The 14,304-nt window shown below is 42.4% G+C and overlaps 1 protein-coding gene across 1 annotated transcript in view; it reads left to right on the top strand.

Annotated features, from left to right (window-relative positions):
• DOCK8 (dedicator of cytokinesis 8) overlaps positions 1-10,765 on the top strand; it is a 116,524-nt gene extending 105,759 nt beyond the window's left edge. The window contains exons 43-48 of the mRNA XM_048503898.1: positions 644-733; positions 3,734-3,970; positions 4,648-4,791; positions 6,115-6,221; positions 7,932-8,102; positions 9,468-10,765. Of these exons, the coding sequence (XP_048359855.1) occupies positions 644-733; positions 3,734-3,970; positions 4,648-4,791; positions 6,115-6,221; positions 7,932-8,102; positions 9,468-9,528 (810 nt within the window). The 3' untranslated portion in view covers positions 9,529-10,765. The remainder of the gene's footprint in view (positions 1-643; positions 734-3,733; positions 3,971-4,647; positions 4,792-6,114; positions 6,222-7,931; positions 8,103-9,467) is intronic.
• The last annotated feature ends 3,539 nt before the right edge of the window (positions 10,766-14,304 follow it).

A 14,304-nucleotide genomic window follows, 5' to 3' on the forward strand; every position in this document is an offset into this window, starting at 1 on the left:
AAGATCCCCCAGCTGGTGTGTGTTGGAGTGCACAGGCTAATCTGAATTCCCCAGATAAGCCTCCACAGCTCAAGCAGCAGAGCAGGGAATCAAATCCAGTTCTTCCAGACTAGAGTACTGTGACTAGCCCAAGTAGCTCTTAACCACTATGCCACTGGTGCTCTGGCTATAGACCGTCATATATCAAACTGGGGTTGAGAGATGGGGAATAGTATGCTGGTCAGACCAAATCTGGTTTTGAAAGGATCAGAAAACCAGTGGTCAGAATCCCTGCCACAGAGAAAATGTCACTGAAAGTTTTCCATATTATACTTCACCTTTTATTGAACTGAAGACAGTGCATGTGAAGTTCCCAGGAGGTATCCCAGCCAGGCAAAGACCAGACTAAATTGCTTGGATCATATGCCTCTAGATATGAAGTCTACAATTCAATGCTGATCCAATTCAGAGTAGATCTTGTTGTACACAGTGGAACCTACTTTTGAATAAACATGCATAGAACTTGGCTGGAAAGGCAGAAATTTATCTAGACAGTATCCTTCATACTACGGCTGTGTCATTATCAACGCTCTATACCTGACTCAGACTACAAATTTTTTAAACCTTGTAAAACTCTTATACATAAACACTGTTTTCTTTTCAGGGTTTTTATGGTCAGTGCTTTGGGGAGGATTGCGTCGTAGTGATTAAAGACTCTACTCCTGTAGACAAGAATAAACTAAATCCTAATAAGGTATGGTAGAGACATGTTCTCAGTTGATACCAGGGACTTTGGGATGCTGTAACCAACTCTAGTACTGTCACCAAAAAAACCCAAGTCTGAACCTGCAGTGAGTTTTACGCATTTGGAAAACTGCATAATGATGTTTATAAAGATTTAATTTGACTACTTTGAATTAGAGAATTAAACAGGAAAATTCTTCACTCTTTCATATGTACCTTGAAGGGATTCAATAATATTTTTACCACAAGGATATGACTAACACACCATTTAGTTGGAGTCCTATGAATGTAAGTCAAAACAAGTTCAATTCTGACCCACTGAGGGAAGGCAGTAGGCTGAAATCCTTATTCTCATGGTCACTTCAGCGTCATTCAAGGCTGCCATAAGAAGTTGCTACCACTCACTGCAGTCAGCTTGGATTTGGCATTCAGTCCATTGCACTTAATTCATGGATGGTACTGGGTGGCATATTGCTTGCTAATAATTGATTGCTATGGATGAAAGATATTGTGAACTAAGTGAAACCCACCACTACCTTTGCTGAGAAGACAGTAAGAAACAGGCCGTTTTTGTCTTTGTTGGACCAAGTGGGAGTAACTAGTGGGAATAATAGTCCAAGTGGGAGAAAGAGACCAAGTGGGGGTAACCAGTGGTAGTAACTATCCAATCCAAAGTTCAAGGCAGCTGGGTCACCACTGCCACCCTGGCTCACTGCCTCCAGAGGGCTTTTAGGTAGTGTAGGGAAGTGACTCAAACAAACAAACAAAAAACCCAGCCACCTGAAAGCCCTCCATAAGGCTAAATGGAGTTCAAGTCAAGAACCTTTAATGGCATATATTCAAATAAAAGAAAACATACACAGTACAGTAACCAAACATGAACTTACAATGACCAGGCAAAAATTTGATTAAGAGCACTTTCTTATAACTATACTAAGAAACCTAGCTATTTTCTAAATGGAGTTATGTCACCCTTTTATGTGGTATAAGTCCAAGGCCCCAGCCACTGCATTCCTGGCCCTAAATCTGACTGATGTTGGTTTTACGCTGGGAATGCCCTGGTGTTTGCCCCCCCTTCCCTCGCTGGCATCCAATTAGATGCCAGTGTTCCTCCACAGCAGTGACCATTTCTGGATTTCGCTGCCATGGAGCTGAGGGGCGTCCGACCACCAGTGCCTTTGCCTTCTCTGCTGACAGGGGAGAGATTATGCCGGCGGGGAGAGATTTGCACTGGCGAGACCCCGTACCTCTTCCATCAGCCTGATTGCATGCACACGCACGCGCACACACACACATGATTGGGCCATAAGAAGGTAAGATATATAAAAAAGAGAGACAAAAACTGAAGCATTTTTTTCCTGTTTTTTAACATTTCTTTTTTATTAAGACTTTAAAAACATGTCACACAAACAAAAAAGAGAAACACAAGAATGCATAAAATGTGTAAAAGTTGGTTCCTGATTTCATCTGCACTGGATATGAACACACTTAAACAAACATTTACTCCTTGCTCTCTAGTTACAATTGTAAAATTAATTCTTTATTATTATTACTAATAAGCTTTACACTTCTCCCTGTTATATCTATTTTCTTGTTCTTGTATTCCTCAAATCCACAACTTATCAATTCATCCCCCCCCCCCCCGTGTTTTGCAAAAGTCTGTGGGCTTTTTATCAATGAATTATTTTCTCTAACCAAAGAAATAAGCGTTGTCTTCTCCACCAACTTCAGAAGCCATTCTTCTGTTGTAGGTGTAGATGAAGTTCTCAGCTTCTGCGCATATAATATTCTTGCTGGTATTGTCATATGTAAGATCTGAAAGGAAAGCCTCCAGTTTCTTTTGTATGTTAGTCTTTAAAATCTTTTGAATTATTGAATGTATTTATATCCAGGTTTTTTTTAGCTTTGTTACAAGTCTACCATAAATGGTAAAAAGTCTCTTCATGATGATCACATTTCCATCACATATTTGAAACATTTTATACATCTCTGCCAATTTCTTCAGCAACAGGTACCAATGACACATCATTTTGTAAAAGTTCATTTTAAGACTGGCACTTAATGTAAATTTAAGCGCTTTAACCATATATTCTCCTATTGTTCCATTTGTATATTATAACCAAAGTTGATAGCCCATTTCATCATGGTCTTTCACTCTTTCCATGTCAAATCTCAACAAGCATTTATACATTTTAGCAATAATATTATTGTCATTTATGCATTGTTCCACTTCCAATTCATCAATACCATAAAATGTTTTATCTATTTTAAATCTTTCTAGTAGTTGTGCGTAGAAAACCAATTATGAGAATTTCCTTCTACTAATAATTGATCTCTTGAGTTCATTGTACATTCCCCTTGTGAAAAGTCTAAAATGTTATGGTATGTTATCCACCTATTTTCAAATACAATTTCATTTCTGAAAAACTGAAATATTTTCTGTGAAGACACTGTCTCAAAAGCCCTTGTAGGATTTTGTTTTATGATGTACACAGCTTACCAGAACTAATAATAAAGGTGCATATATAGCTCTCAAGGGGTTAGCTGTACATGTTGCTGCTGATGTGGCAATCAACACTGCTCTGCTTGTACACACATAACACAAATCTCTTCTTTCAGCTGTCCCCCAAAGCAAAAGCAGCTCTCTTGTTGCTTTTGGCCAAGTTCCACCCACCCTTCCTAGTATTTATCTCAAGCAGCTAATCTTCCCTATCTCTCTCCTGATAAACACTGGAAACTTTTTAAAAAACAAACCTGGCAGGAACTGCTTCTGTGAAGTTGACACTGTAGAATCCCCTTGTTTATTGACAGGAAGAGGCAAGGGGGTAAGCTTTCCTCAAGCTTCTTCCATGCCTGTGGGAGTATTTTGTAGATGGAGCCTATAGAACTCAGTACCATGTCACCTAAGTCATGTAACATTTAGCCAGGCTCTCAGGTTCAAGTCCTATTTTACACGTACTGCTTGCTAGTGAGTGGTCACTCATCACTGTCCATTTTCCTTCCACCTCAGGCCTATATACAAATTACCTTTGTGGAGCCCTACTTTGATGATTATGAGATGAAAGACAGAGTGACCCACTTTGAAAAAAACTTCCACCTCCGGCGATTCATGTATACAACCCCTTTCACTCAGGATGGACGCCCACGAGGAGAACTGAGTGAGCAGTACAAGAGAAAGACTGTTTTGACCACAATGCATGCTTTTCCTTACATCAAAACAAGAATCAATGTTATTCAAAAGGAAGAGGTAATGAATGCTTCTAAAACGATGGAATTAAATATAAATATGTGGTTGTCATACAGTAGTTAAAAGGATCACCACTGAAGTTATTAGATGAACCCAAAGTTATTTTTAGGACCCTTCTATTATGTAGGGTCCTCGTACCCCTTCAGTTGATATGTTAGTAATATCTAACAGTAACTCTCTGGTTATCCTGAACTGGTTATCTTTGCTGCACCCTTTTCAACAAAAAGATCTTTGTAGAATTGTAACTTCATCCACGACGTGCTGGAGTGTCTTTATTTTTGAATGCTCTGCTTGGGTCCTAGTCCCTACCCTGTTCTGTTAGATAGGCACTAGAACCCAAGCAGTGCATTCTAAAACCAAGACTATTCAGCATGTGGAGGATGAAGTTACAATCCTGCTTAGTTCTTTTTGTTGAAATGGGGATAGTAGGCACTCACCTCCTTCCTCCTCCCCACCCCCCCAATTTGGTTTTTGTTACATTTGTGGGATGCAATAAATTACATCATTTTTGCCTGGGAAGCATGTGCACCCATTTCTGGATCTAAAAGCAAAGGATAGCAGGAATGAAGGCCTCGTTTGTCTTCTGAGACCAAAATGCCTATTTTCCTTGTGTCAGCTGCTCTTCGTGTTTTTATTGTGAAGGGATTAGGACAGGCCTGTTGTCTCTCTGTTTTCAGTTTGTTTTGATGCCAATTGAAGTGGCTATTGAAGACATGCAAAAGAAAACACAGGAACTAGCTGTGGCCACCAGCCAGGTGCCTCCTGATGCCAAAATGCTCCAGATGGTGCTTCAAGGTTCTGTTGGAACAACAGTAAATCAGGTATTCAGGGAGGGTGAAGTGACAAAAGTTTTGCCTCTCTAGGGCAGTGGGTTATTTCCTCCTTCTCTGCTTCCTTCCACTCAGCCATTTTAACACCCTGGGCAAAATAGCAAATTAGTGCATGCACACACATAACACACACACACACACACACACACACACACACACACACACACACACACACACAAGCATGTGATTTAGTCATGGAGGGTCATCCCCTCCTAGCTCTTCTCACCCCATTGATTCCCAGATCCAAAAAGATTAGCAGTCAATCTCATCAACCCACTGACATTTGTTTATACAGCATCACTTCTCGTTTTGGTGACCCTCTGTCCTATAGGTTTCAAAAGGCTGCTGCTGATTATAAAGTAATGTCTGACTCTGGGCCTTTCCCCACTTACCTTAAGCCCCGCGCTACTCCCCTCAAGTAGTGCGGGGTTCTCCGGCACTCCCCACGACAGGGGCGGCGACAGCGCAGCCGCCCCGATGCTGCTGCTGTCACGCCCCCTCAGCGTGCGGCATCCCTGGCGCTCTTTTAAGCGGCGCCTTGTGATGACCCCGCGCAGAGCGCGGGATCGTGGGGATGCCTGGGCGCGCGGCATAGGGGGGATTAAGGTAAGTGGGGAAAGGCCCTCTGAGGATGGCCATACAGATGTCTTGCGTTCTTTTTCCTGTTGTAGCTGGAATGCTCTGTCTATTGAGATTCTATATCTTCCCTGTGTTTGGCAGGTGTAATTGTATTCCATTCGTTGAGCTTTACATTGTTATTCTAATCGTCAAGCTAGAGAAGATGCCCAGTCAAATTGTTAAAATCTTCCTACTTCTCTGAGTTGTGATAAGTTTCAGTGGTAGCACTTGCATGGGTTGAGACCTTTATGGGCTTATTATGTTTTGTAATTTTTATGTATAAATGAAGGTCAAGATATTCTCCTACAGCAAAGCAAATCCATTAGCTCACATCAGGTCCCAGAGAAAAGCATCTTGTACTGCCAGTGTGCTGCAGGCAGTTTACAACAGCTCTGCCCTCTTCTCTGTCTGTCTCTTCCAGTTTCTATACTGCTGTTTCTTCACACACAGGCATGCATCTGCCCTTTCCACTCACCTGAAGTGTTACTTTTTCCAGTTCTCACTGGGTGCTTGGATAGACCAATTTCCCAAAGCCCATTAAGAAACATTCTTATCACACAGTCTCTGACTTTCCACATTTCGGCCAAGCCTGTAAGATTGGTTCACAAGAACCAATTCCAATCTTGTGTCATCATTCTTCTGTCTTTACTGCTCCTTTATACTTGGTGTTATACAATAATATGTCATTTTCATAAGGGGCCACTAGAGGTAGCCCAAGTGTTCCTGGCTGAAATTCCAGCAGATCCAAAACTTTATCGACATCACAACAAGCTGAGGCTATGCTTCAAAGAGTTCATAATGAGGTAAGCAGATGAAGAAACACACGTCTCTCTCTCTCTATCTCTCTCAAAACCAATTCCAAGCCATTGGATAGCATCAGCACTGGCACTCTTTAATGGGGAGAGTGGCAAACCAGACAAGAAGTCGGTATGTGCCAAGTGTTTCCTTGGTTTTTCCCTTTTAAACAGCTATTGTGTGAGATCCAAATTCAGATTGGGATTTTGTGCAAGGAGAAGGGTGGGAGGATATTAATAGTGCAATCTGGAGGGGAGAGGTGCAGGTTTACGCCGGTGGATTTGCCCTCTCCGGGGCACTTACACTGGTGGAGGGTCAAACCTGCTGGCGCCCAGCCACAGCGGAGTCCTTGGGCACCTGGCTGCAGCACACAGCTCCCTGCTGACACACCTGTGCTGCTCAGATATATGCCAGTGTCCCAGGGGCATTCCGGAGGGGTTGGGGTCAACCTCAGTCGTGCTCCAGAGCCTTCTCGACCCTCGTATGCTGGCGGGGCTGCCAGCTGAGATATGCCACAATTTTCATGGCACATCTCTATTCTCCCCTTCGGTGGAGTTTCAGATAGGATTTTTAAAAACCTTTTTGGTCTTCCCTCTCCTTGGGAAAGCCCTTTGGAGTGGGCAGAGTGGTGCTCAAGCGGTGCTGTCCCTGCCCACTAGCTCTGGATTTTGCTGTAAGTCTCTATCATGCTATTTGCCTGAAACAGCCCATAGAGTTGGTATTTTTCCATGTTCATGTAAACTTGCAGGCTCCAATATCCTCTCCAGAAGACTGTTTCAAATAAGGGAAATGGCGTGCAAGAAAGACTTAAACTCCCTGGCCTTGTACTATGATGCCATTCTAAATGTGGATCCCACTTGTTGGCTATTTTTTTTAAAAAACGAACACATAACTCCCATAGACTCATCTGGTTTTACCCTAAGCTAGCTTAATAGATGTGCAACCATGACTACATCTACAAAGTGGCCAGTTATCTCAGGAGGGGGGGGCAGTCTTCAGCCCTGCCTCCACCATCAACATGAGAACCAATGTTGGGGAATCAGGAGGCAACGAGCATATTAAGAGTTCTGGTTCCTGGTGAAGAATGGTCTGACCCCAGGAAATGAGAGGCAGCAGGAAAATGAGACGGTTATGAGAGGAAGTGGGATAGGCAGCTAGTGATGGTCACATTATTGAATTTCTGCTTTGTGCAACCATCTAGTTCTTTCCCAAGTAACACCAACACTGAGGGCCAAATTACATGTTTTGTTTTTTGATGTTGGGACAGCTGTGAGGAAAGTTATTTCAAAAGTCCCTAGGAGCCCTTGAGCTTGAGACAATGACAAAGGCAGAGGAGGAGGGGCTGCTTCCTTCCTAGTACAATTTTCCTGAGCTAAAATGGCAGGCGGGTGTGTAATTTTCCCATGGAGCAGCACATGGAGTATTCTGTGCACCCTCAGCTCCAAAGATGGGCATATTACTCCCCCCAGCTTAAGAAAATGGCATTGGGGGGGGGCCTCCAAAGTTTGCCCCTAAAAGTGCCTTTTAACCATCCTTCTACTTTCTCCTGCTTCAGAATGTTTCTTTAAAGCCTTACAGGTTGAGATCACTGCCACATACAATAATAACAATGGTTAAGACATTTCTTTGCCCTCTCAATGATATATTCAAACATACATCACATCCTTACATGCACTGCAATTTGTAGACTTCATCAGTTTGCATTATTTTGGGAACAGGTGTGGAGAAGCTGTGGAGAAAAACAAGCGCCTGATTACTGCTGACCAACGGGAATATCAACTTGAACTGAAAAAAAATTATAATAAGTTGAAAGAGAACCTCAGACCAATGATTGAGCGGAAAATTCCAGAGCTGTATAAACCCATTGTGAAAGTGAATAGTGTGACAAGGTAATACAAAAGCCCACCCACCCATTTTCTACAATTTCTAAACCACCATCAGTATGTTGCAGCGTCTTTTAAGCTAGTGTATGTAAGCGACTTGCGTTGCAACAGCTTTATTTTCTAAGAGCATTGACTTCAGTTGATTTAGAAGGGTAGAACAGTGCTGAGTGAGGACTATCGTGTCAGATCTTCAAAGAGTTGAATACTCAGTTATGTCTACTCTGGTTTAAAATCAACAGGCCATTAGTCCAATTAATACAGAGGGTCTGCATCCAAGATGGTCAGAAACCTCTAATACAGTCATTGCATTAAAATCCAAGACAGCATAGAAGCCATGCTATTCCTGATTATTGAAGTGATGACACATTCATTTCACCTTATACTTCCTGAACCAGAACTTAAAATGGTGGCAGAGTAGATATAGAACTCAAGCCGCTATATTGTAAAGCACATGAAATAACTTTTATTCTTTTTAAAATTTAATTTTATACCTTATTGTTCCAAATTAGGTACAGATAAGTGTCTTGAAATTCATTGTTCATCAGGAAAAAACACAGAAAGGCAGATTTTTGCTCCAACTTAAAAATTCTTTGTGTATTTTATTGCACCAGTGAGAAGCCTTTCTTATTGACTACACTGAATGCTTGATATTTTACTTTATATGCTCTGGATGTCACCTATATGCTGCCTTTATAAAAGAGAATGGGCATTCATATGTAATGTACATTCATATTCAACAGAAATTATAGATTTATAGTAAATTATACATTATGTAATAATCATCAGGAAACTGTTTATTGACGAGTTAACCAAGGAGAAACACCACAACATTTTTTCCCTCTATCCAGCTCCCACGTTGTGTCAGGAAAGAAAAGCTGTTCTTTTTCTTTCTTAAACTGTTGCAGTAACACTAAGGCCGTTTCAGCACAGCCAGAGCAGCGGCTTCCCACCGACTTAAATAAAGCCGGTGAAGCATTGGACTGCTTGCACAGTCCCGTGCAGGCAGTCCTGCCACCGCTGCCCACAGGGGCAGCTCCACACAGAGCCGGCCAGGGTGTTTGCAAGGCACTTACCTTTCCTTCCTGTGCAGCTCTGGATGGCTATAAAGACACGCCCACGCTGCCCTCCGACCCCAGGGGGTTTGCACTGCATCAGCAGGAAGATGCCGCTTTTGGAAAAACTCGCTCCTGAGCGAGTTTTGAAAATGGCATCTTTCCGCCATTTGGGGGGCCTGCACAGCACCCCAGTGTTTTTTTCCGTTCCTAGGGCGCTGTTTTTTGCAAGACTCAACAATTTATGTTAAATTCTGTGTCTGGAGCAAGTTTAGTCCTTTATATTCTCCTGTTTCTTGTTCTTGATTTTTCATTTTAGGGGTTCTTTCCGTAATTCTAGCTTTAGGAAATATGAAAATCTGCCTCCGCAGAATACATAAGTCGCCCTATAAGAGTCAACTAAACTGTTACAGTGGATCCAGTGCAAATTTTGTACCAGCAAGAAACTTCTCCCAGAATTCCACATTACTACATCCTGTGCAAGACTCAAGAAAAAAGTGGGAAATTTATCTGAAAATTTTTTTTTGGATATTTGCATACATCGACAAAATACTTCCTATATGTGCATGTTTGTTTAATTTTGAAACCTCTGCTGTCAAACTTTGATCATAAACATTTCCTGGAAGTATTCCTGAATTATTCTGAAGAACTGTCTGCTCAATCACGGATTTGTATGCTACAAGAGCACATTCTCCAAGCCACAGATATAGAAGTTTAGTAGATTTTAAAACATTGAACATGATCCAGACAAAGTTCAGCATTTCTGTGGGACAGTTAAGAACATGTGTAATTCTGGGCCTTTCCGCACAAGTAATCTTAAATGTTTGCAGAATGTTTTTGATCCCCTTTTTGCCATAATATTTGTCTGCCCTCACCCCTTCGAAACAGTGTGGTACTCCACAGAGAAAATGTTTCATTTAGTGCCTGGAAACATTTTAAAAGATGTGTGTGGAAGGGGCCTCTATCTTAAATAAGATAGCTTTAGTGCTTAGAGAGGAATAATCCTATCTCTTGAGGAGAGCCATTACAATGAACCTGATAAGAGCTTTTCTCATGGAAGTTCATGAAGACATCCTCAAACACTGAGGATTAGTTTACATAAGGATAGAAAAGCAGTGCATAGTATTTATGCAGACCTGGCTAGAGATAGGCATCTGAGCAAAAAATGGAGGCTACAACAACTGAGGCCTTCAAATATAAACCAGCGTTTTATTATTGAAGCTATTACTTCTTCTTCGAGACTACAGGGATTCATTCTAGTTGAAAGTTTTTTTTATTTTTATTACTGTTTTAAGATTGTGTTATATTGTCTGAACTTTTACTTCTTTGAAATTAGGTTTACATCCTGACAGCCTGACTTGCATTTTTGGCAACTGATTGGTTCTGTCTGATTCTGTTGAAAGGCAATCACAGTGGTATTCAGTAGCCACACCTGTAAATATAGCAGTACATGGCAATGGGAAATGTCCCTGCTCGGGGAGGGGGAGCTTAAAGGGCCAGTGGAAATTTAAGCACTTGATGGGTAGGAGTTTTTATATATACATATGTACTAAAAGGATTAAACTAATGTTAGGGCATTTTTAAATGCTCAATAAAATGCTATATTAATAGAAAAGACCAATGTTATTTCTTGCTTTTTAAATATATTATACAGCAGCTGAAAAGTTGAAAAAAGAATACTATCAATATATTGTCAAAGGCTTTCACGGCCGGAATCACTGGGGTGCTATGTGGTTTCCGGGCTGTATGGCCGTGTTTCAACAGAAAGGAAGAAACCATAAAAATGAACAGAATTTGGCTGCCAGTTTTGAAAAACACTAGAGTCAAGACTAGAGTCACAGACACATGAGTATAGACCAGTGGTGGCGAACCTTTGGCACTCCAATTGGCCATGCTGGCAGGGGCTGATGGGAATTGTAGTCCATAACATCTGGAGTGCCAAAGGTTCGCCACCACGGCTGTAGACAATCAAAGGGAACAAAGGCCAGACTACTTCTATTCAGATGCCTCACCTATTGACCTTGCTATCTCCATTGTTACTTACATGCTACACTTCATTGTTACTCAGTTGCCAGGCCACTCCTATTCAGATGCCCTCACCTATTGACCTTTACTCACAGATATATATATATACTCCACTTGCTTTCCTTTCCAACTATCTGATCCTCTGAGGATGCGAGCCACAGATGCAGGCGAAACGTCAGGAGAGAATGCTGCTAGAACACGGCCATACAGCCACACAGTACCCCAGAATACTATCAGCACAGTCTATCTTGCTCAATTTCCTTTTACATATTTATCCATCTCCCTCTCACTGGACTCCATTTCTTCCCAGCTCAATGTGATAGATGCTTGGACCATTGGGTACTGGGATTGTATACAACCAACTCCCAGGGGAGATGGGTTGGCCATAGTGGCAGAAGGCCCCCCTTCCCTAGTGCCTAGGGCTGGTTCCTGGCTTTGTGGGGCACTGGCTGTCCCACTGCCCCCTTCAGGACTTTCTGTCCATGGCCCCATACAGCACCCCCACTTTGAGAGTGGCCTGCTGGAGGAAGGGCAAATGTCAGCAAGTGATGGGAGGGTGGGAGACCCCAAAGCAATATCTGATGCCTGCTCTCAACAGTGTGTGTGCGCACTACAATGAGTAATACAGAACCCTGTTCACAAATTACAGTGAACACACAATCCAAGAATAGTCTCCACTTGATTTTTTTTACACATATGCAGAGAAACTGTGTTATATTCAACACATATACAACTGAATGTGTGGTTGAAACTGCACATTTATCCAGTTAATGGTCCCTAGTTTCATTTGTCAGATGGACGTTTGTAGATGTATGAACTGAACTGTGACCATCTGAGCAGCCCTGGAGGTCCAGATGGCGCAAGGGTGCTCCTTGTGGTCTTGCGAAAGAAAAGACAGTTAGGCTAGAAGGGACACTGGGTGCCACCAGAACATTGGGGCCTGCTCATGATGCCCGGGCTGTCAAAAGGCGGCCGTGGGCCACCTGGAAGGGAGGGTGGCATAGGAGGTGGTGGGGAGGCTATGCAGGTCAGGAGGAGTTACGTGAGCCATGAGGAAGCTGAGACAGCCAATGTACAGTGCCCTCCAAAGCCAGAAAGGTGGGGACAGGAGATGCCCAGAAAGGCAGTGAGGCAGTGCAGCAGCAATACAGACAGTTCCAGGGAAACATCCGTCATCTGTGCTGGGAACCAAATTGCTGCAATACTGTGGCACTTGGTGGGAAGTGGGGAGAGAAGGGAAGCAGCCTTCCAGAGGGCCCTGGTGGAGGGGAGGAGGCCAGGGAGGCACCTGTGACAGAAGGCAGACTTCCAGACCTGAGCAGGTTATCAAGGCTTGAATATACTGGAAAGGGAGGCAGAAGAGGGGATCCAAAACAAGCAAGAGGAGGTCTTGCTGACAGGACTTCTGGTGGGGCCAAGAATCCAGAGGAAGGCATAAGTACAGTGGTATAAGGGGAACACGGTGTTGCCAGGGATTTACAAGAAATGTGGGAATGGGGACACTGGGCACTCTAAAGTTGAATCACTGGGGCCAGTCAGCAGATGCATGGACAAAGGCCATGGGAGTATATGACAAACACATACATTCAGGAGGTAACATGAATTGGTCCAGATTGAATTCTACCACCTAAAGGACTCAGTTCTGTTTTTTTAAAAAAAAAACATGTTGATATAGTCATACAACATATAGCTCTGCCTTAAAGTAAAAACTCAGACACTAATGGCATAGAACTTCACAGAAATGTTGAGTGATGGTTCTGCATCCTCACCTGGTCCCATTCCCTATATGCCAGAGGGCTTCACGCTCCTGCTAAACAGAGTGCCTTTTATAGGTATTATCTTGTGTCCACTCTACCCCATTATCTGCTTTCTTAGGTTACCTTTTCAAATGTCACCTTCTGCCTATAAAGCAAGAATGCTTTCTCTTCTTTGCCTGACATTGACAGAGTGGGGACCTTGGTTGAGAGTTAACAATCCTTGAAAATCCCATCCCAGTTGAATAGAGCAGGGGATTTGGAGCCAGAAATGTATTGCACATTGAATCTAATAGAAATGGCAAATTAATTAACTGAACTAGGACTTAGCGTTGAGTATGAGTACCTCATAGCAGTTGGTCAGGCATCTGGATTCAGCCAGGGTTTAGCCAACTCATGCTTTTGTTTTGATACAAGTACAATTGTATCATTCAGGAATTGCTACACTGGACCAACTGCTTGTGAACTAAAGCACAACAGCAAACAAGCTAATTAAAAGCCAACAGAAGCCTCTTCCAAGTGGCACGCCTTTCAGAAAAGACCTTGATAAACCAAACAAACCTAATTTCCTCTAGCCCAGTACTTCAGTGGAGTCTTAACATGCCTCAGCACTGTGCATCTCTTGATAGATTATTGGAGTATCTTAAAGGATATGTTCCAGTATGAGCCATCCTCTGTTTAGCTTTGCTATGTGTATATATATTTATCTCTTGCAGACAGCAACAGGCAACCTTAAGCTAGTAACAAAAGAAAAGTAAGTGCCTAAGTGATTGAGCGCCGGGACCAAATAGTCATACTGAGTGAAGGAGCAGGGTAAAATTTTGCACACAATCTAATAATCAACTTAAACCAAATTGTTGACTTCTTACTTTCTAAGCAGCTGGGAGTAGCCAGTATATTTTATTCTATTTTATTTAAAATATTTTAATACAACTTTTTCCACCCGCCTTTATGTCCCTATAGGTGTGATGCTCTTAGAAAGAAAGAAAGAAAGAAAGAAAGAAAGAAAGAAAGAAAGAAAGAAAGAAAGAAAGAAAGAAAGAAAGAAAGAAAGAAAGAAAGAAAGAAAGAAAGAAAGAAAGAAAATGTGCTGATTCATGTATCAGGTTGCACCAATTCCACCCTCCCTCTGCAGATTCCCATTAGACTGTTCCGGGAGGGTCCACTCTGTCTTCCTCTGGCTGAGGGACTGGCTGGCATGCAAGGGCCAGGCTTTAGGAGAGCCATGAAAAACAGTGCCAGTTCTCAATACCTGTGATTAGCATCACAAAGCCCTGCCTAAGTGTAAGCAGCAAGCATGATAGAACCACTATACAAAAAGAGTTTGTTGAGTGAACATGAGGAGGGAAGTACGGTACTTCAACACTAGGAGACAGC

The sequence above is a fragment of the Sphaerodactylus townsendi genome, linkage group LG07 (assembly GCF_021028975.2).
Source record: "Sphaerodactylus townsendi isolate TG3544 linkage group LG07, MPM_Stown_v2.3, whole genome shotgun sequence".
Lineage (NCBI taxonomy): Eukaryota > Metazoa > Chordata > Lepidosauria > Squamata > Sphaerodactylidae > Sphaerodactylus > Sphaerodactylus townsendi.